This window comes from Ambystoma mexicanum, chromosome 9 (assembly GCF_040938575.1).
Source record: "Ambystoma mexicanum isolate Mex_15411 chromosome 9, UKY_AmexF1_1, whole genome shotgun sequence".
Classification (NCBI taxonomy): Eukaryota; Metazoa; Chordata; class Amphibia; order Caudata; family Ambystomatidae; genus Ambystoma; species Ambystoma mexicanum.
In genome coordinates, this window is record NC_090931.1 from 133,421,182 (window position 1) to 133,442,419 (window position 21,238).

General features: G+C 50.2%; 1 protein-coding gene across 1 annotated transcript in view; it reads right to left on the reverse strand.

Moving 5' to 3' along the window:
- Positions 1–21,238, reverse strand: part of PPP2R1B (protein phosphatase 2 scaffold subunit Abeta) — a 165,338-nt gene that overhangs the window by 77,517 nt on the left and 66,583 nt on the right. Inside the window, exons 6-7 of the mRNA XM_069614304.1 lie at positions 3,227–3,382; positions 2,968–3,082 (exon numbers count right to left, since the gene is read on the reverse strand). Coding sequence (XP_069470405.1) covers positions 2,968–3,082; positions 3,227–3,382 — 271 coding nt within the window. The remainder of the gene's footprint in view (positions 1–2,967; positions 3,083–3,226; positions 3,383–21,238) is intronic.

Consider the following 21,238-nt stretch of genomic DNA (forward strand, 5'->3'; position numbering starts at 1 on the left):
TTTAAGGAAGTTAACTGAATGGGGGATTGGGTACGAGGGTGATCATTTTTGTGAAGCTGGCATTGTAACCATTCCATACAACAGCAGGTTAGTGAACCAATAATTAATGGTGTGGCCCAGGTGCTGGGATGGCAAGGATACCAGCAATGACTGACAAATACGTCCTTGTTAGGGTTGCAGAACTATTAGCCAAGAAACAAACATTCATATAGCCAAGAATAACAGCCAGATGAAGCAACACCGAATTGGGCAGGTAGATCTACCAGGTGGACTGGACATGGCAATAGACGAGAAAGACGTTAGTCATTCTCGGGGCGCATTTTGCAAAGATACCCTGAAGGTTTGAAATTCAAAGATACCAACCTGTTATGGATTAAGGTGATCAAAGAATTGTTTCAATAACTGCCTGGCGGGTACTTCCTCGTTGGACAGGAATCTAATGCATCGGGATACTAGATCCGAAAGGTCTAGGCATTCCTGCTAGTTTCATAATTTTCATTAATGCCACCATTCAGCGCCAAACATGTGCATCGGATTGTGGGCTGGATTCAAAGAAGCCTTTTTTTAAAATGGCACAATCCCATTAAATACGTTCTGGCAATCAGGCCCTCAAACCTTGCAATAACCCATTTGATATGCAAATATATGTCATTTACTTAACTAAATGGCGAGTAGGTGTGTCATTCTATTACTAAGTGGCGATTTAAGCAGTTACACATAACCTGGTATTTTGGGTCATTGATACAGCACAACATTTTCCACACCAGGAAACGTCAGCATGGGAAAACAAGAGCAAACACAAACAAGTAACTAAACGCGATTAAAATGCACAAGAAAGATCCTTCCCTTTTAGTTGGACGGTATATAGCACAGAGGAATAATGGCCGTATTGTCCCTATAAGAACACTAGGACTGCTTTGCCACAACATGCCATCATTCGTGGTCCCTACAAGAACACACCTGTGACAAGTTCCTCAACTGGTCAGTATTTTCTGAGCAAGAACACGTGATTGCCCGGCCCAATACTGCAGGAGACGTACCGACACCTTTCCTGAATGCACACCATGTACAAAACACATTAATCCACGTATAACGTAATTGTGGCGTTTGGTCCCTCATCCCAGAGTCCGTGAATTTACGTGGATCATAACAGTAAGCACTCCACATTAGTGCGGGAAAATGCCTTTAAAAATGATTTTACTTCGGGGTGAGGTTTACCCCCAACAAAAAACAAAAACGTACTCCAACTACTTAAAATAGAAAGTAAACTACCCCTTTGCTGAAATGTTTATTTGGAGCGCTGAGTGTCAGCAGATTTCAGTGAGGCATAGAACGTAAAGGTTCTTCACGAGGATCAAATATAGGGAGCTTTACAGCAGACCTTGTGTGGAGTACGAGGCGAGACTAGAGAGGTCTCGTCCCTTTAGGTGGGTGGTGGTATATGCAAAGATTGAAGGGTGGTAGTTTGTTGAGGGGAGGGAGGCTGAGCCGACTGGTGGGGTACCTAGCGCATTGGGGAGCATCCGTCCGAAAGCTGGCGTATACTGGCAGTTCCAAACCAGTACTGAAGGAGCAGATTGGCTAGCCACCCTGAACTAGCCGCCAGTAAAGCATATAGGCTACAAAAACATCTCATGGTGGAATTCAGGGTGTGCTTGCTGTTCGGTGCTTGTCCTGCTGCCAGGTTGAGGGAAGGTAGAATACCTATGAATGTTGCGTGCATGTGTAGATCAGAGAATGTGGCGGGAGTGCTTGAATGAAAGTGTCTTTTGAGGCTCAGCTTTGAGCTAACAAGGTTGTTGGTGGGTCCCTCTCGTGCAGCAAGTGACTAAGATTTTAACTGAAGTGATATCTAATGCAATCGTACCCTACGACGTTCTGACTCCTCTTTGAAGTACCTGTGCAACGTCCATTACAGACACAGCATCATACCGAGGTCTAGTAGTACAACTGCCATGTGCAGCCCAATCTCCTTTACACTATGACAATTACCTGCGATTCAGTTTGCCAAGACAATTAGACTTCATTTTTAAAAGGTGAACAAGGGTCAATGATCTAGGTGACATAAGTGCGCAAACCAACAGCATCACTGTAAACAAACGTGGCACAGAGCGAATTTAGGGGCCGGGAACGGAGAGAAGTCTTCTGCATACACGAATGCTGCCATAGACCACGGCACTGAAGGACTTTGCGCTGCATTTGTTATGGCATTTTTACATAAGTCCCTCGCCTGCATGGATTCAAGTAAACCAATCTAGGTAAATCCTACGGGTAGTAGTGGGTGGTTTGCGGGAGGGGGCGAACTGAAACGTCAATGAATTAGTGACATGCAACTGGATTGGATCAGCCAGTAACAGGCTTGTGGGGCTGAAGTCCTAATATCTCTGACGAAGGGACCACACTTTATTTAATCTTCATGGGATGCTTAGTGACCCTTTTCCATGGTGTCCTAACCAAGGTCACCAACCACTAAAGTGCAGGTTAGGAAATTCCAAGTGGGTGAGGGTTAAAGTATCCCAGTGGGAGTACATATGCATGTAAATTGCAAGAAGGTCCACAGGATTTAAAATTGTACCTACCATCACCCCGTGGTTCTCGACTGCTCTGCTTTTACTACCATTGCGTAAGCCAGAAAAGGATTAGGGAAGCCCTGTTGCAGCTCTGTGCCACTGAACAGGGGGCTACGATGATTCCGTGCATGCGGATGAAAGAAAATTGTACCACCATCAGCGATTAAATGGACACGATTAAAACAATGGAAACTGCAACCATAAAAATGGCTCACAACTTGATTCTCCACTGATGAGGGGGTATGAAGGATGTAAGACACACCGTACTAAAAACAAAGCCATTGAGCATTATTGGCACACTGCAAAACAGCTCAGTAGTGGAATTTAAATGCAAGACATGCTTACAGTCAAAGTTTCAGAAATTGAAGTTACTAAATATCAACATGCATGTACTGACCTTTAACCTTATGTGCACCAGCTGCTCGAACCTCTGCTTCACAATCTTTCAAGAGATTCTGAAATGCTGGTACTAGATCGTTTTTTGTGATTTCTGGACCCACTGCTTTTTGAAGCTAAAAAATAAGAAGCTTGTATTTTTTCATGGAAGTACAATTAATTGCCCAAAAAAAAGGAAAAAGCCAATAGGGTGATCGACAATGTTATCACAACTAGGCTTACTACACCCCATTAAATCGATCTGAACTTAAATGTCTCACCTCAGAAAACTTATCTGCTACCATGTAACGAACCCGCCATGATTTGTCTTCCGTTGCTTGCCGGAGAGTGGGCATAACCAATGCCTCCAAATCTTCTTCTGGCAGTAGCTGAGCAATGCTAACGCAGGCTTCGACCGCAAGCAGGCGCACTGAATCCTGATCACAGGCAGAAAAGCGGAGGTGCAGGATGTGGGGGACCAAACCAAAAAAAAAAAAGAAAAAAACCACACATGGTCAAAAAGAGAGCTAGAAGACACATGCAAATCTAGGACAAGCAATAGAAATCACTTCAACCAGTCGGAATAAGCATGCAATATTGACTCTTCAGCCCTCCATGCTTGTAGCGCAAGGCTGCACCCATCTGAACAGATTTTAAATAAAAATCATGATCCAGTGAACTTTGACATGGAGAATCATTCATTAGTGCAATTCACAGTTGCTGATATTTACACCCACCCTTCGGAGAAAAAGTCAGATTTTTGTGCAGTGTGGCTGCAATAAACGACTCCTAAATAATGACGCCTTACTTTAAGGACATTGTTAATGATACCGTTTAGGTGGTTCTACCAGACATTCTGTAAAGTAGTGGAGCAGAAAAAAACTGAGCTTAGCACAGCTAATTTAAGTGTCCGTAAAATAAACTACAAGAGCCTAAATGAGACCATTCCAGTGTCCAGCAAAACTAACATGCCTTTAAATACAATTCCTAAGATGACAACGGGCTTCCCCATTTCAAATGGGTTTAAGACCTTCCGGAACCAATAGCCGGTTAACACTACAGCACTTCCAGTCTCAGCCAAGTAGTAAAACTGGGCCGAAACAGGAAGTTATACTGTAGAGCGCTTGCCCAGAATACATTGCAAGTAATAGCCAAAGTGCAGCTGATCTTTATAACAATAACCAATTCAGGCACTCCAGAACGGTAATGGAGAAAGGAAAGCTTAAATTGTTTAAATCTAGGATTTCTTTGAAGATGGGCAAGTGGTTTGCTTAACGAAATACGTGTCATCTGGGCTATCAGAAGAAATCGTGAAACAAGGTCCTTCTTACATGGATATATTTTATTTCTATCACGCTCATACACAAGTGTTTCAGAGCACGACAAGGCAAGGGGAACAGGGGAGAACAAAACAACGATCTTACTTGGCCCAGTGACATTGAGAACGCGCAAGTGCAGGGTAGAGGGGGGAAGGGGAGAAGTGCATGGAAGGGGGCACAAAAGGAGAGTGCGGAGCGAGAAGGAAAAAACAAAAGGCAACAATGGGAGTGCAGCCAGCAAGTGCTGGGTTTATGGCAGCAGACCGGGTAAGTCTGAAAGTGCAGGAAGAAAGGGAGAGCTGTATGGGTACAGATACAGACCCCAGTGCAAGGGGTGGCCCGCAGGCAGTGCGTGAGGGTGGCAAGATGAGCAGGTACCTGGGCCCGGAGGACAGCGGGTGGCCAGGTGCATGGTGCCGAGGGAGAGTAGAATCAACAGAGGAGAGGAGAAGGCAGAAGCAAAGAGGAAGGTTTTGAGGTGCTTCTGGAACCGGTTCTCAAGTTTTAGAGTTTCAGGGAGGCTGTTCCAGAGGGAGGCCCCAGCCGAAGACAGATCTACCCCCAGCTCGTTTCTTTGAGAAACGACTGACCCTGAGGGAGAGGTAGAGGAGCGGAGTGCTTGAGATGGGAGGTATTTGCAGAGGGATAGCTGAAGGTATGTTGGACCCAGGCCCCAGAAAGCCTTCTGGACAATGCAGATGGTTTTGAATTTAATCCTTGCATCCATTGGGAGCCAATGGAGAGATTTCAGAGCTGGAGAGATACGATCCCAGGGCTTGAGGCCAAGGACAAGTCTTGCAGTCCTGTTCTGGATAAGTTGTAAAGGGCGGAGAGTAGAGGCAGGTAGATTAAGAGGCTGTTGCAATAGTCCAACTTAACCAGAGCTTGCGAGACAGTGAGCTTCTGGGGGAATGAGAGGAAAGGAAGAATATTTCTCAAGAGGTGCAGTAGGAAGTTTGACTTTGATACATCAGGGATGTGGGCGGAGAAGGAGTGTGGAATCAAAGGTGACACCAATGTTCTTGGCCTTGCAGGTGGGGATAGGAGGCGGGCCAAGGGAGGCCGACCAGAGAGTGAGGGGAAAGGAAGGTGATGGTGTGCCAATGAGGAGGATCTCCTTCTTGCTGGCATGAAGTCAAAGATCATTGGCGGCACGCCAAGAATGGCAGTTAGGCAATCAGTGATGGGAGAGGAGGAGGTGGCCGAGGGCAGCCTGAAAATGAGTGGAGTGTTGTCTGCGTAGCACTGGAAGTTTGAGCAGTAAATGGCAATACAGCGGGTGAGAGTTGCAAGGTATTGGTTGAAAAGCCAGGGTGAGAGGTTAGACCCCTAGTGAACACCACATGTGGAAAGGAAGATAGATGAAAGGAAGGACCGAAGTTGGACCTGGGAGGGTCATCAGAGAGAAAAGGGGCATCACCGATCAAGCTCTGGCCTGGCTGACCTAAGTTATCCCAGAGACGGTTGAGCAGGATGGTATGGTTGACCGTGTCGAAGGCAGAGGAGAGATCAAGTAGGATGAGAACAGAGGGAATGCTAGAGTCAAGGTTGGAAAGCAGATTTTCACGGATGTTCAGGAGAGCAGTTTCCGTGCTTCTGCCAGATCTGAAGCCAGACTGATTGTCATGGAGACAGCCAACAGAATCAGAATGAAGATTTAGTCGAGAGATGGCCAGCTTTTCAAGGAGTTGGCCCAAGAAGGGGATAATGGAAATTGGCCGATAGTTGGGTGGACAAGAGGGATCTGCTGTGGGTTTCATGAGGAGAGGATGCACAAGGGAGTGCTTAAGAGGGGAGGGGAAGGGTCCTGAGGCAAAGGAGTGGTTGCAGAAGTCGGCAAGGACCGGAGCGAGGGCATCAATGTGGTCCTTGAGTGTATTAGAGGAACAGGGATGAACCTGTTTTGACGAGGCTTTCATAGATCGGACTCGTCTAGCGACCTCATCAGGGTAGAAGAGAGGAAAGGAAGAGGAGGGGTGGGGGGGTGGCTCGAGGAGGGTCAGTGAGTACCGACAGAGAGGGAGTGGAGGAGAGTGGGCAGGATGTCCTGGGATTTTGAGATAAAGTGTGAGGCCTGGGCATTGCAGAGAACCTGAGAGGCAAGGGGAGGGGTAGAGACTGCAGCAGGGTTGGCCAGCTCCTTACAAATTTTAATGAGTTCAGCCAAGCTGTTAGAGGCCGCAGAGACGCGGGCTTGAATGTGGACTCTCTTCTTGGTATGGACAGACGGTATTGCCTTGGAGTAGGAGACAGGCCAGTTTGTCAGAGGATGAGCAGGAATCCCTCCATTTTCTCTCAGCCGCCCTACACCTACGTTTAAGTGTAGCTAGTTCGGAGTCATACCAGGAATTGCACTTGGCTTTGGACTTCAGGCAGATCCTCATGACAGGGGCAAGAATAGAGAGAAGACAGGACTGTCAGGGTGCGAGTCAGCCAGAGGAAACGGGGGTTGGGAGAAGGTGGAAGCAAAAGCCTCGACTGACACACGCTTCATGGGCCGGATGTCCAGGAAGGTAGGTGGCAGTGTTGGGGTAGGCTTGGCGGGACGAGAGAGAGGAGAGGAGGTAGTGGTCACTCCAGGAGAGGGGAGTGCGTTGGGGAAGAGGGGAGGATAGAGAGGGAATCGCAGAGGTCGCGAAAGAGCAAAGTTGAGTGACAGAGAATCAAGGTGAATGTTGAGGTCACCAAGGAGGAGGAGTGGAGTGGTTGAGGCCAGGAGAGAGGAGAGGTCAGCCCACTCAGAAAAGAGGTGATTTGACCAGGGGGCCGGTAGAGTGACAATAGTAAGAGTGGCTAGGAGAGATTGAGAGCCCACAGACGAGGCATTCGAAAGAGTAGACCGGAGTGGGAATTATAGTGGCAGGAATCCACTCAGGAAAGATCAAGGCAACACCCCCTCCAGGGTGAGTGGATCTGGGTGCAGCCATCAGGGAGGAGCGTGTCAAAGCTCGTGACAGAGCTGGGCGTGAACCATGTCTCTGCAAGATCAAGGACGTCAAGGTCAAGTTCTTCAAGGAGATGGCAGATGTCAGAGGAGTGTGACAGCAGAGCGAGAGTTGCGAGTGGCAAGATGAAGGTTGCCGGCCTTAAAGACCTTCCGGGAGGGGTACAAATCAGAGGTACGCCCTGCAGAGTTGTGGAGGTAGCCAGCGGAGGGAAGAGTGGGCAAGGTAGCCAAGGAATGAGAGGAGGGGACAGCTGGAGAAGGAAGTTGATGAACGCCCATCGAAGAGGAGGAGATTGGCCTGGAGACCTTGGACCATGACAGTGCATTTAGGCAGACGTTGAGGACTATGGAGGAGTCAAAAGAAGCCATGAGGACTCCCAGCGAGTGCCACCATTTATGGGAGGAGACAGAACAGAGCACAGATCATATGGGGGTCCATAGATCTGGCGAAGGAGCAACAAAGAGGATGTCGGTGAGGGTCTGTCTGGAAGAGGCGCTGGTATAGGTATCAGCAATAGGGAGACCAGGGTTGGAGGCCAAGATACATTTTAAACTTCTTTCCAGACTTAGTGAGAAGGGAAGGATAGTTGATAGAGAAGCAGTGGGGATAGATGTGAGAGGACAGCGCCATGAGTATGAAGAGAGGAGCAGGGGGAGGAGTAAGCAAGTGCAGCGGTATGGTCACTGGGTAGCAGGATTACAATCAATGGGCAAAGTTAAACGCAAAAATACACCCAAAATTGACTTTCAGCATAGAAGAAGGTCCTGTAGTTAAGGAGTCAAGTGGAAGTCAGATGGTAAGGGTGAGTACAGACACGACTACAATTTGAGAACATAACAAGGAGAGCTGAATGAGTATCAGCAGAGTAGGTAGTACAAAGGAAGTCAGAAAGGAGGGACTAACTACAGCAGAATGTGTTGCAAGAGTCATGGTAGTCCAATAGTCCAGGGGTAGCAGCCTCAGTGAGGGTTTGGCTGTAGCAGAAATATGTTGCAGCCTGTAAAGCAGTAGGGAAGATGACAGGAGCCTTTGTGCACTGGGCCGGCTCCCACCTCCCGGTTGCTGCCATTGGTCTATGGCGACCTCTGCAACCAATGGGAGGGGGAGACCAGTGCAGGCCCAGTGGATCTTAGGCAAAGGGAAAATGAACAGCCATCATAGAGGCAGGAAAGAAACAATGGGCCCCAATGAGGTAGAGGCAGAAAGAGTGAAAACCAGGGTTTTTGGAAGAAATGAGCCAGGTGCGGTCTCTCCAGGTAGTTAGTGCTTTGCCAGCAAGGTATTTTTTTTTTTTTTTTTTTTTTTTACATACTACATGCAGTGCATACTCATTCATTTTCATTCAGTCTCATCATTTTTATAGCGCCTTTCACCATGGGAATGGTCCCAACGCGCTGTAGGTGGAAAGCCCTGGGAAGGAAGGTATGGGAAAATGCTCATGTGCATTTAGCCCTTACCGGTTACCAGGGGTGTCAAAGTCCCGACTAGCCAACCATGTCTATTGTCACATGCTGGGAGGAGAAGTATGCTGTAGGGGGTTGGGTGGTGCACGAGGATAGTGCGGCTACACCATATTACTGAACCTACACATAAGGGCAGAACACTGGATTGTCTGCCAGATAAACGAATAAAACAATCCTTAATTTGCTGTGCACCTGGTCAGACCACCACTGCACTACGTTCACCATATAGGAGAGCCCTAGCAGCACCACGTTCCACACTATCGCACTACAAACCATATCAAGAAATACCTGCAACATTTCATTAGACAACCTACTACCATTGCTTCAGCCTATTGACCCTTCAACTATCCAGGACAAGGACCCTTCTTTGCTGGTAGACCTGTAGAGCGATACACTAAAACAAGCACTAAACAAAATTGCCCCTCAAACTGCGAAAGGCGAAACCCTCAACCCATCTAAACAAATGGTTTACGGCAGACTTCAAAACACTGAGCAACGCTAAAAGATCCTCTGAAGCTAGCTGGAGATAAACACCCTCAACCTCCAACAATGACAAATTTAGTTATGCCGCCTCTACCTATAAAACTGCCATCCTTAAAGCTAAAACGTCAGAATCCAAAACGCTAAATACGGCACGGAAGTTTACTATTCCAAGGGAATTGGAGTCCCCTACACCACCCACCAAATCCTGCATCAAAGATGCAGCCTGGTGTGCGAATATTCAAAAGGCCTGCTCTGATAAAATAGCCTCACTCCAGGCTAAAATTGAGACAAAAAATAAAAATAATATAAGTCTTGCGCTGAGCTCTGGCTCGCACAATCTGACCAGCAACCTCCTCCCTGCGGCCTGTTCCATTTCTGTCCAGGCGCCACGAAAGATGTTGAAAACTTTGTAGGATTAGAACCTTCGCGCTGCCAGGGTGACATCTGTCCGGCGTCAGTGATCAATGAAGGCACAAGTTACTTACTTGTAACTGGTTCTCCAGCACGGTATATTCCCAATACTCAGGCTGGGAATCCTTGCTAAAGAAAAAAAATCTGTTTCACTTCTGAACTGTCCTTCTCCTAACAACCAATCACTGGTCTCTGGGTCATACTGCCCCCATCTAATGACTGCCCTCTACCTAAGCCCCTCCTCTGGCAGCCATTTGGTAGCATGTAAAGTGGCAGTAGGACCAAGCAAGAGCCACAGAGGGGTAGGCGGAAGGGTTTGCATGCGAATCCATGCCAGACCCATGCTGGAGAACAGTTACAGGTAAGTAACTTGCTTCTTCTCCAGCATGGATTCACATGCTCATGAATAAAGACATAGCAGTACACCCATTCACAACCATGGGAGGTGGCAAGGCTCAACATTAAGCACCTCAACGTTAAGCAACCCTTACCTCCTCACCAGGCTCACCTTCAAGCAAACAGGCTGTGCAGCACTGCTTGGCCGACTATGGCCTCCTCCTCGGAATCCCTGTCGATGCAGTAGAATCTAGTGAAGGTGAGAGTTGACCTCCACGTAGCAGCCCTGCAATGTCCAGCAGGGGCACACCAGACAGGAACGCCATAGTTGCAGCAATCGCTCTGGTCGAGTGGGCTCTTGGATGGCCAGGCAACAGTCTGTTCACCAATCGGTGACAATGGGGGGAGGGGGGGATGCAGCCAGAGAGCCACCTGGAAAGCTCTGGAGAGGGCCTTCCCATGGTTCACATGGCCAAAGTTCACAAAGTTACGACGTCTTCTGGAAACTTTCATGCGGTCCACAACTTCAGCACTCTAGCCACATCCAGTGAGTGCAAAGTCCTCTCAGCCAGCGACAAAGGCGTTGTGAAGGATACAGGTAACACCAAGGGCTTGTTTAGATCCGACGGCACCTTGGGCATGATGTCGTGTGGAGGTGATGGCCACAAGAAAAGCAGTTTTCCACAACAAAAATGTCAGTGGCACCAAATGCATAGGCTCGAGCAGAAGACCCACGAGCCTAGTCAGCACCACATTGAGCTCCGACGCTGGGGCCGGAGCCTTCACTGGCAGAAACAAACTAAATCGTCCTTTGACAAACTCCTTGACAAATCGATGCGACCATACGGATGATCGTCCAGAAGACCTAGTGTCGCGGGAGATAGACCCTCTACAAGTCAATGCTGGCGGCTATCTTCCAAGTACGGCACCAAAAGGCGAACCTCTTCCACTTGTGCCTTTAGTATTTCAGAGTAGACTAAGCTCTGGCCTTGGCGAGCACCTCCTTACAATCGGCTAGGGATCATAGCCGCCAAACTCTAGTGCTGCAGGAGCCAAGACTTCAGGTTCAACGATCCTGGGTCGTGGTGCAGAATCGTGCCTCCTTCCTTGGCGAGAATATCTGAGACCGCCGGAAGATTGAGGGGAGGTAGACATGTCCAGAAGGTCCGGGTACCATATCTGCCTTGGCCACCCCGGTGCACCAAAGATCATCCTGCAAGATCATCCTGCACCGGGACCATCTGAGTTGATTGACTAATTGAAGAAGCAACGGCAACAGAGGGAACGCATACAGAAACAGGCCGTCCTAGGTGAGCGAACGCGTCCCCCCCACCCCATGCTCCCCGGCTGGGGAAACCTGCTGGCGAACCTCTGCCACTTGGTGTTCGTCGCTGTTGCAAACAGATCGATCTGGGTATTGCCCCATCTGTGGAACAGGTGATCCACTTGGTCCTGAAGAAGTTCCCACTCGTGGCAAGAGCGCAGCTCCCTGCTAAGAGTCAGCAACTGTTCCTTCACTCCTGCCATATTAAATGGCATGAGGAACATCCCTGGGCTACGACCCAGTGGCAAAAAGGTCCTGTGCTTCTTTGGATAACACTGGGATCTGGTCCCCCCCCCCCCGCCGCCTCCCCCCGCTTCCTGATGTAGATCATGGTGGTGTTGTCCATGAAGACCTGTACCACCTTGCCCTCGAGGGGGGAGGACTTGAAGGCCCAAAACACTGCCCACAGCTCCAAAACGTTGACGTGCAACATCTACTCCGGTAGCCACAGGCCTCTTGCATGAAGACTTCCTTCCAGGGAGGCGTCTGTCATGACAGTCTCCTGATGAGGTGGGGTCTGGAAATCCGGACCTGCAGACAGATGTGCGCGCACTCCCACCACCATATCGCTCGACAGAAACTCTCAAGTGTGACATGGTCTTCGAAGCTTCCCAACACTTGTATCCAACGGGCATCGAGGAACTCCTGCAGTGGACGCATCTGTATCCTACACAGCCGAGTGAGGTATATGCATGACGACATCAAGCTGAGCAGGTACTTGATGGACCTCACCCGTCTGATCTTCAGGGCCAACAGCCGTTGTACCTTGCCCAAGATGGCAGCTATCCTCTCCTGAGGCAGATGCAAGACAACACCGTGTTGAGTCGGGCTCCCAGAAACCGCACGTCCTGCGATTGAAGAGCAGGACTTTGCATGGTTCACTGAGAACCCCAGATCAGGAGTTGGACGGTCTTTGCCGTGTGTTCGACAGCATTGTCCTTTAGGATGAGCCAATAGTCCAAGTAAGGTAAGACATGGATCCTTCGTAGACGCAGCTGCGCCGCCACCAGAGTCAGCCACTTGGTGAAAACCCTTTGCGCCGACTTTAATCTGACGGGCAGGGCCTTGAACTGGTAATGTTGCCTATGAAGCACGAAGCGTAGGACCTTGCAGTGTCCCTTGTGTATGGGAATGTGAAAATGGGCATCTTCCAAGTCCAGCGACGATCGAAAATCCCTCTTCCAGCTGTCCTAGCATGTGCTGAAGAGTTACCATCTGAAACTTTTGAGACCTGATGTACTTGTTCAGACAGCAGAGGTCCAGGATGCGTCTCCAACCGACAGTCTTTTTGACGAGGAAGTTTAAAAAACAATTAAAAGTACACTCCGAGCCCCAGATAAGCTCTATCGCACCCTTTCTTAGCATGGCCCGCACCTCCAGCAGAAGCCGAGGGACGTGGTTTTCCTGCCGGGTCACTGGTGGTAAACCGACACTTCTGTTGGAACTCTAGGGGGTGTCCGTGGGAGAGAGACCAGCACCTAACAGTCGGTGGAGATTGTCTTCCACAATGAAGTTTGCCAGCCGGCCCCCCACCAGGGTGCTTGGGTGGGGGCCCAGATTCCACTGCCGGGCCCAGATTCCACTGCCGGTTCAATCCTGTTTTGACGTCGAGGCACCACCTTAGAGGTCTTGGTGACGATGACGATGTCCTCCAGATTTGGCACGGCCCCTGTAGGTCTCCTGAGCTGACGAGCGGGAAGGTTGATGGTAGGACAAAGCACCTCCCCCGAATCCTTTGGCGGAAAATCCCAGGGTTCTTCCAGAGGTCCGAAAGGACAGCCGCTGCTGCTGAGGCGTGCCCAAGGCACGAGCTGTTTCAGTGTCCGCCTTGATGGCTTGAAGAGACTCATCCAGAGTCTTCCCGAAACAAATTGTCAAAGGGCATGTCCAACACCTTCGACTGGCAGAAACCTGTGTCTGCGAGGTCCTTGGCCACTAATGGCATTGTCCGATGCCACCTCGCCTTCGGATCTCCAAAGCTTCTGCACTCTTGTCGTCAGGAAGTCCAGGAGGGGAGTGATCTTGAACCAAAGCTCCCCATTGTAACGCGCCACGATGGCGAGGGCGTTGCAGCCTTGATGGTTGTTGCTGCATACGTGATAACTTCGCCCCTGGAACGCAACTTCTTCCCCTCACTGTCGGGGGGAGGGGGGGGGGGAGGAGGCCGCCGATGAGGTGCCCGAAGAATTCTTCTTGGCCGCCGCAACCACAGAGTCCGGAGACGGCTGGGACCTTAAGCACTTGGGCGCAGAGTCCAGCACCCTGTATTTCTTATCACAACGGTCCCTCTTCGCAGGGGACGAGGAAGGGTTCTTCAAGAGGGACAACCCCTCGTACAAAATGTCACCCAAGAGCGGGATCGAAAGTAGTCTTCCTCGCAGTGCTGGTAAAGAAAACCCTCTTCCTCAGGGACAAGCTGTAACAGCTCAGAGGCCCTCGAGATCATAGCGTGTAACGAGCAATCTGTTGGGCCTACACCAATCCGGCTTCAGGGCACAGCACAGAAAAGGCCCCTTTGGACCTAAAAATCCAAATGGATTAAGCCAAAGACAAAGGAAAGCTGGCCATCCTTTTACTGTTGGACCTCTCAGCAAATTTTGATCTGGTTGACCGCCAGATCCTCACTACGGCTGCTTAGTTCTCCCCAAACACAGCTAGCTGGAGCTCATCCAGCCTTTCAAATAGAACAAGGGTCTTTGCACCCACAGTGTCTCCTGAGCCATTTCCTATCTATTGTGGAGTCCCACAGGGCTCCTGTCTCGACAACGTTCTATAATATCTTCACCAAGCTCCATGCAGATGACACCCAGGTCCTCATTATGCTCACAGATTGCTATGACTAAGACTCTAAAAAGGCTAAACGATATTCACCTTGGAATCCAGACAGGATGGCTACCCATAGCCTGTGCATAACAAGACGGAGCTCTTGGTCATTGGATCTCAAGCCTGTCTAAACAGACTGGACACACGATATAGGACCTTTAACACCGATGGAAACACCAATAAAGTCCGAGATTAAAACGCAGGGCGTTTACGGACACTACTCTTTACCTCAAAAAAAGGTAAACATCACACCCTCCACTACTGCTTATACCAACAAATTGATCAATGCATGCAAACCATGTCGACCAACAGCTGCCCGACGCTTACAGGGCATTAATCTTGTCCAAGTTGGACAACTGTTAACACCTTATTCTTAGGCTCTACCGAACGCAACCTAAATAAACTCCAAGTTCTTCTGAATAATGCTCTCAGGTCGGCACTAAACATCCCACGTTCTAGTCACATCTCTGCCATCAGACGTGATGTACACAGGCTCCCATTGCTTAACAGAATATCTTTACGTGCGCTAGTAATCACGCACAAATGCCTGTCCAATGCAACTCCGAAATATCTAATAAATTCTCTAGGAATTCATCCTCCAGACCTATAAGATCCATCTATGCAAAATGGCTTCCAATCACAAAATACAAACAAAAAAAAACCAAAAAAGCAGATGGGTCCAGTTTTCCAGTGCTCGCCGCTAAGCGGTGAACTCTCTCCCTGCAGTCATTAGGCCTGAAACTTCTTTCTGGACCTTCAGAGCTAAAGTGAAGGTCTGGCTATTTAACCAGTAACTCCATACTCACACAGGTACCTACTGTGCTTAGTTGACCATGTCGTTTTTCACCGGTGACCTTTGCAATCCGCTTCCTTTACCAACTCTATGTACTGTTTACTTTTATCTAGCATGACTCTAGCACGCTTGACCAACCTGTAACCAGTCAATAAGCAAAGTATCTATTGTTACCGTTTTTCTGTTTTCTTCAATTACATTCCTGTAACATTCAACTATGCTTTAGCGCCCAGATACCCCAGGGTTCGGTGCGCTCTACAAATAAACTACAGTCAAATTTGTTGTGGAGGTGCTGCATTCCTATGGCAGAGGTGTTGTGCAAAGTGCTTTTCGAGTTGTGTGGGAGCAGATACGTGCAGAAGTGAGACTGGACCTTCGACTAAAATCTGAAGTTACAGGGTGCGAAAGGAATAAGCATGTTTCACATTAAACATTGCCCACCTCCCAAACACAAAAAACGTCCAATCCAGACAAGTGCAATACTTTGCCCACCCTCAGTGTTCAAATACCTTGCCCAAAACCAGGTCTGTGCAAGTGCAATACAATGCCCTCCCTCAAATACATATAGGATGAGATGGCAACCTCCAAACAATCCAAATGTAACTCATTGACCACCTCCAGGGTCTGTCCAAGTGCGATGCATTACCCAGCCTCAGACATTAAAGTGCAATATCTAGCCCAATCTCAGTTCTTCCAAGTGGGAGATACTCAACGCCCCCTTCACTCCTGGCTACTCTGATGGAAGCGGGACAGTGGCTCAGGGTGGGGGGCGAGTGAAAGGGTGGGTGCACAGGTCAGGTGAAAAGAAAAAGGGGCAAAGTAGCTGAATGGAAAGTGCGTGAGCACACAGTGGGGACGGGGAGGAGGGGGGAATTCAGGGGCAATGAGCCAGATTGAGAGCCTTTATGAAGGTGAGGTGGACCGATGGGAGAGGGAGTTCCAGAAGGTGGGAGCTAGGACAGAGGAGTCTCCTAATCTGGAGACTTTGAAAGGGGGGGGTGGGAGGAAGTTGAAACTAGGAGATGTGCTGAACCTGGTCTGAGGAATGTCTGAGGAATCGGTTTGCGGTGGTAGTGTATAAGTTTGTTATGGAGGAATTCAGGGCCTTTGTGGAAGGCAGTGGGTAATGCACATGGTTTTGAAAGTGAACGTCAGCCGATGGGTAGCCAGTGAAGCACCTGGAGTACAGGTGAGCGGTTCTCTAGGGGAGAGTGCAAGGAGAAGCCCTGCCGAGTTTTGGATCTATTAGAGCTGAAAAAGTTGAAAAGGCAAGTGGGCCTAGATATATTGAGTGGTCTAGGTGAGAGAGGATGAACTTAATTGCCGAGATAAGAGTATGAGAGATGGGGTGGGGGAAAACCCGCTCGATAACGCGGAGGTGGAAGTGGCAATTTATGGAGACAGCATTTATGTGGCTAGAGGGTCAGGTCCAAGCAGATTGTGCATCCCAGGCTTTTGACGGAGGATACAGCATGTAGGTATCTTAAGGAAGGCAGCCAAGGGTTGGGTAAGGAGTGCCGTTTTACCAGATTAGGATTTCTGGTTTTGTAATGGGAGGAGATGGTTGTTCGTCATCTAGCGGTCTAGGTCAGTGAGGCAAGGACTGAGGGGTAGGGTTGGGGATCTTGAGAATGATCTGTGTATCTTTGTCATTGGCATAGTTTTAGCAGGTGAGGTAGGAGCAGATGAGAGCGGGGCAGGGGTGATGGGTAAAGTTTGAAGAGGAGAGGGACGGGAAGCTCCCAGAGGGACTCGATGGAGGACTGGCCGGGGGCAGAAGTGAAAGGTTGGTGATTTCGGGAGCAGTCATGAGGAACAAGGAGATCCAACTAAGGGCACATTCCCAGATGCCTAGGGAGAAAAGGGAGTGGTGGGGTTGATCGTGTCGAATGCTGCTCAGAGGTCAAGGAGGATGAGTGTGGTGCAGCCTTCAGAGTCTGGCGTTTATTTTTAATTTTTATTTGGATTTATAAAGCGCCCAACGGCCCTGAGGCATTGTGGTGCTGTTAACAGAATATTCAACTTAGTACAGGTTAGCAGCCCGTGGTTCCAAGGTTACAAAGGAGCAGTTGTGCGGAGCGGCAAGCAAGGCAGTCGAGAGTTAGTTGAACAACCATGTTTTTAGTGATTTCCTGAATGTGGAGAGAGATGGTGCTTCTCAGATTGGGCGGTAGCGAGTTCCATGCTTTGGGGCTAGAAATTCAAAGCTGGATCCACCAGCTTTCACTCTGTTAAATGCTGGGATTGAGAGTTGGTGTATTTGTTGCATTTTGGCCTGTTGGTTGGTGCTTGGTGTATTCTTTCCACTAGGTATGCTGGTGCGGTTTGGGTGATGCATCTGTGTGATTGTGAGAGCTTTAAATGTTATGCGTTCGACTGGGAGCCAGTGTGCATCCCCTCTTGCTTGGGTGATGTGCTCTCTTGGCAATGCTGAGAGCAGCTCTGATGGCGTTGTTTTGTGCTACTTGCAAGCGATTGATGTTATTTGAAGAGGTGCTGAGGAACAGGATGTTGCAGTAGTCTGATTTTGAACATATTGTGGCTCTGGCAATATTGAGTCGGTTCTTTTGTGATAGATATGGTTTTACTGCATTTATGGTTTGAGGAGAGCTGCTGCTGATGAGATGGCACTGTCTGTTCATGGAAAGTGTGGAGTCCAAGTATACCTCTAAAGTTTCCACAGAGGCTGCAGTTTTAATGATTGTGTCCTCGATGAGAGCTATGTGTTGTCAAGTCTATTTAGGGATTCTTTGGAGCCCATTAGTATTTCGTTCCCCCCCACCCCCCATTTAGACATAATCCGTTTACTGCCATCCAAGCCTGGATGCGGGCATATATGTCTTGGAGGGTTTTCAGGTCTTGGTCATAGTTGCCTGTTAGGGGAATGAGAACTTGTGTGTTGTCGGCATAGTTGAAGGCTATGCCAAAGTCTTCTAGGTCACTGAATAATGGGAGGGTAAAGAGGTTGTGGAGCGTGGGGGAGATGCATGAGCCTTACGTGACACCGCATTCGATAGGTGACGTAGGGCAGATGCTTGGTCAGAGAAAACTCATGGCTCGAGCATCCAGGAAGGAACAATTTTCTTACCTGTAACTGTTCTCCAGCATGGGTCTGGCATGGATTCACATGCTCATTAATATTCCCCGTCGTCAGGCTGGGAATCCTCGGTAAAGAAAAAAATCAGTATCAGTTTCGTTTCTGATCTGTCTTTCGTAGTAGTAACCAATCACTGATCTCTGCGTCATACTGACCACAGCCAATGACTGCCCTCTACCTAAGCCCCGCCTCTGGCAGCCATCTTCAGATTTGGTAGCACGTGAAGTGGCAGTATGACCGTGAAGAGCCGCAGAGGGGTAGGCGGGAGGGTTCGCATGTGAATCCATGCCAGACCCATGCTGGAGAACAACAGTTACAGGTAAGTAACTTGTTCCTTCTCCAGTATGGGGTCTGGCATGGATTCACATGCTCATGAATAAAGAATACATAGCAGTAAACACGCACAACCACGGGAGGTGGCAAAGGCTCAACGTTAAGCATTACATCAAACTCAACATTAAGCAATTCTTACCTCCTCACCAGGCTCACCTTAGGCGAACAGATTGCGCAGCACTGCTTGGCCGACCCTTGACTCCTCCCTGGAATCCCGATCGACGCAGATGTCCAACAAGGGCACACCAGATAGGAACGCCGTGGTAGCTGCAATCGCTCTGGTGGAATAGGCTCTCGGACGGCCAGGCAGCGGTCGGTTTGCCAACCGATGACAGTACATGATACAGCCGGAGAGCCATCTGGAAATGGAGGCCTTTGAGAGAGCCTTCCCTTGATTGACAGGTCCAAAGTTCACAAAAAGTTGAGACTTCTTCCGAAAACACTTCGTGCAGTCCACGTAAAACTTCATCGCTCTAGCTACATCCAGCTATATCCAGCGAGTGCAAAGTCCTTTCGGCCGGCGACGAAGGAGACGGGAAGAAAACAGGCAACTCCAAGGGTTCGTTGAGGTGGAAGTCCGACAGTACCTTGGGCATGAAGGAGGGGTGCGTCCTGAGCACTACCCTCGTGTCTTGAAAAGTCAAGTACGGGGGCTTGCAGGAAAGGGCCTGGATCTCTCCCACTCTTCGTGCGGAGGTGATGGCCACAAGAAACGCCGTTTTCCACTGCAAGAACTTCAACGGAGCCGAGTGCAGAGGTTCGAACGGAGGTCCCATGAGCTTGGTCAGCACCACGTTGAGCTCCCACGCCGGGGCCTTCACCGGCGGGAACGATCTGAACAGTCCCCTTCATGAATTCTTTCACCGGACGATGAGACCACAAAGACGTCCGCCCCGTGGTTCTGGTGTATCGGGTGATCGCAGCAAGATGAATCTTGATGGACGCGTGCGCCAGTCCAGCCTTGGCCAGCGTCAGAAGGTACGGCAGTACCTGGGGAGCCGTAATCCGTAGAGGGTTCATCTTCTGTGCGTGGCACCAGACAGAGAACCTCTTCCATTTGTGTCCATAGCATTTAAGAGTTGAGGACGCCCTGGCCTTTGCAAGAACCTCTGCAGTCGGCCGGTATGTCGTATCCTCCAAACTCTAACGCTGCAGGAGCCAGGCCTGCAAGCTCAGCGACTTCGGGTCGTGATGGAGGATGGCGCCTCCTTCCCTGGAGAGAAGATCCGTGTCCACTGGCAGCTTGATTGACGGGGACGCTGACAAGTCCAGAAGGTCCGGGAACCATATCTGCCTCGGCCACGCAGGTGCGACGAGGATCATCCTGCACCGTGACCTCTTGAGCTGGTTGATGAGCCGGATCAGCAATGGCAATGGAGGGAACGCGTATAGAAACAGGCCCTCCCAGCGGAACGAGAAAGCATCGCCCATGCTCGGCTGGGGAAACCTGCTGGCGAACCTCCGGCACTTGGATTCGTCGCCGTCGCGAACAGATCGATCTGGGGTGTGCCCCACCATCAGAAGAGGCGGTCCACTAGATCCTGTCGTAGTTCCCACTCGTGGCACGAGCGCAGCTCTCTGCTGAGCGAGTCAGCGATGGTGTTTTTTATCCCTGCCAGATGAAACGCACCAGAAACATCCCTTGGGCGCCCAATGCCACAGATCCTGCGCCTCCTTGGACAGGGCTGGGGACCTGGTTCCGCCCTGCTTCCTGATGTAGAACATGGTGGTGGTGTTGTCGGTGAAGATCCTCACCACCTTGCCCTTGAGGGACGGAAGAAAGGACCCGAGGGCCCAAAACACTGCACGGAGCTCCAGGACGTTAATATGGAGGGACTTCTCCGTCGGAAGCCAAAGGCCTCTCGCGTGCAGATTTTCGGTGTGCGCTCCCCAACCTTCCAGGGAGGCATCCGTGGTCACCGTCTCCTGGTGGCCGGGGGTCTGGAAGTCCATGCCCGCCATCAGATGCGCGCGGGTGCCCCACCACCGGATCGCTCGTCGGAAACTCTCGTCGAGTGTGATCCTCTCCTCGAAGCTGCCCGTCGCCTGGATCCAGCGCGCGTCCAGGAACTCCTGCAACGGGCGCATCCGGAGCCTGCACAGGCGGATGAGATAAATGCAAGAAGACATCATTCCGAGGAGGGACTTGATGGACCTCACCCTGGCCGCGTCCGCAACCAGCATCCGCTGCACCTTGCCCAAGATGGCCCTCGTCCTTTCCTCCGACGGAGAGGCCAGAAGCGACACTGTCGAGCTTCGCTCCCAGAAACAGTGCGTCTTGCGCGGGCACCAGGTGGGACTTGGCGTAGTTTATGGAGAATCCCAGGTCCGTGAGTATTTGGATGGTCCTTGCCGTGTGCTCCACGGCGAGCTCCTTCGTCTTTGCTCGGATGAGCCAGTCGTCCAGGTAGGGGTAGACGTGGATCCCCTCTCGGCGCAGCTGCGCCGCCACTGGTGCAAGGCACTTGGTGAACACCCTGGGTGCCGACCTCAACCCGAAGGGAAGGGCTCTGAACTGGTAGTGACGCCCTTGGACCACGAACCTGAGAAACTTTCGGTGTCCCTTTAGGATGGGAATATGGAAGTAGGCATCCTCCAAATCCAATGACGACAGGAAATCGCCCTCCTCCAGTTGACCCAGGACGTGTTGGAAGGTGACCATCCGAAACTTCTGTGCCTTGATGAATTTGTTCAGTCGTCGTAGGTCCATGATGGGACGCCATCCTCTCGTCTTCTTCACGAGGAAGTATCTTGAGTAAACTTCGGAGCCCCGAAGCCTCTTTGGGACGAGCTCGATGGCGCCCTTCTTGAGCATCGCCTTTACCTCCAAGAGAAGTTGAGGGACGTGATGTTCTTTCCTGGCCACAGGGGGGACGTGCGGGCACCTCTTTAGAAACTCGAGCGCGTGACCCTGAGCTAGGGCGTCCAGCACCCAACCGTCGGTGGAGATGGACTCCCACACG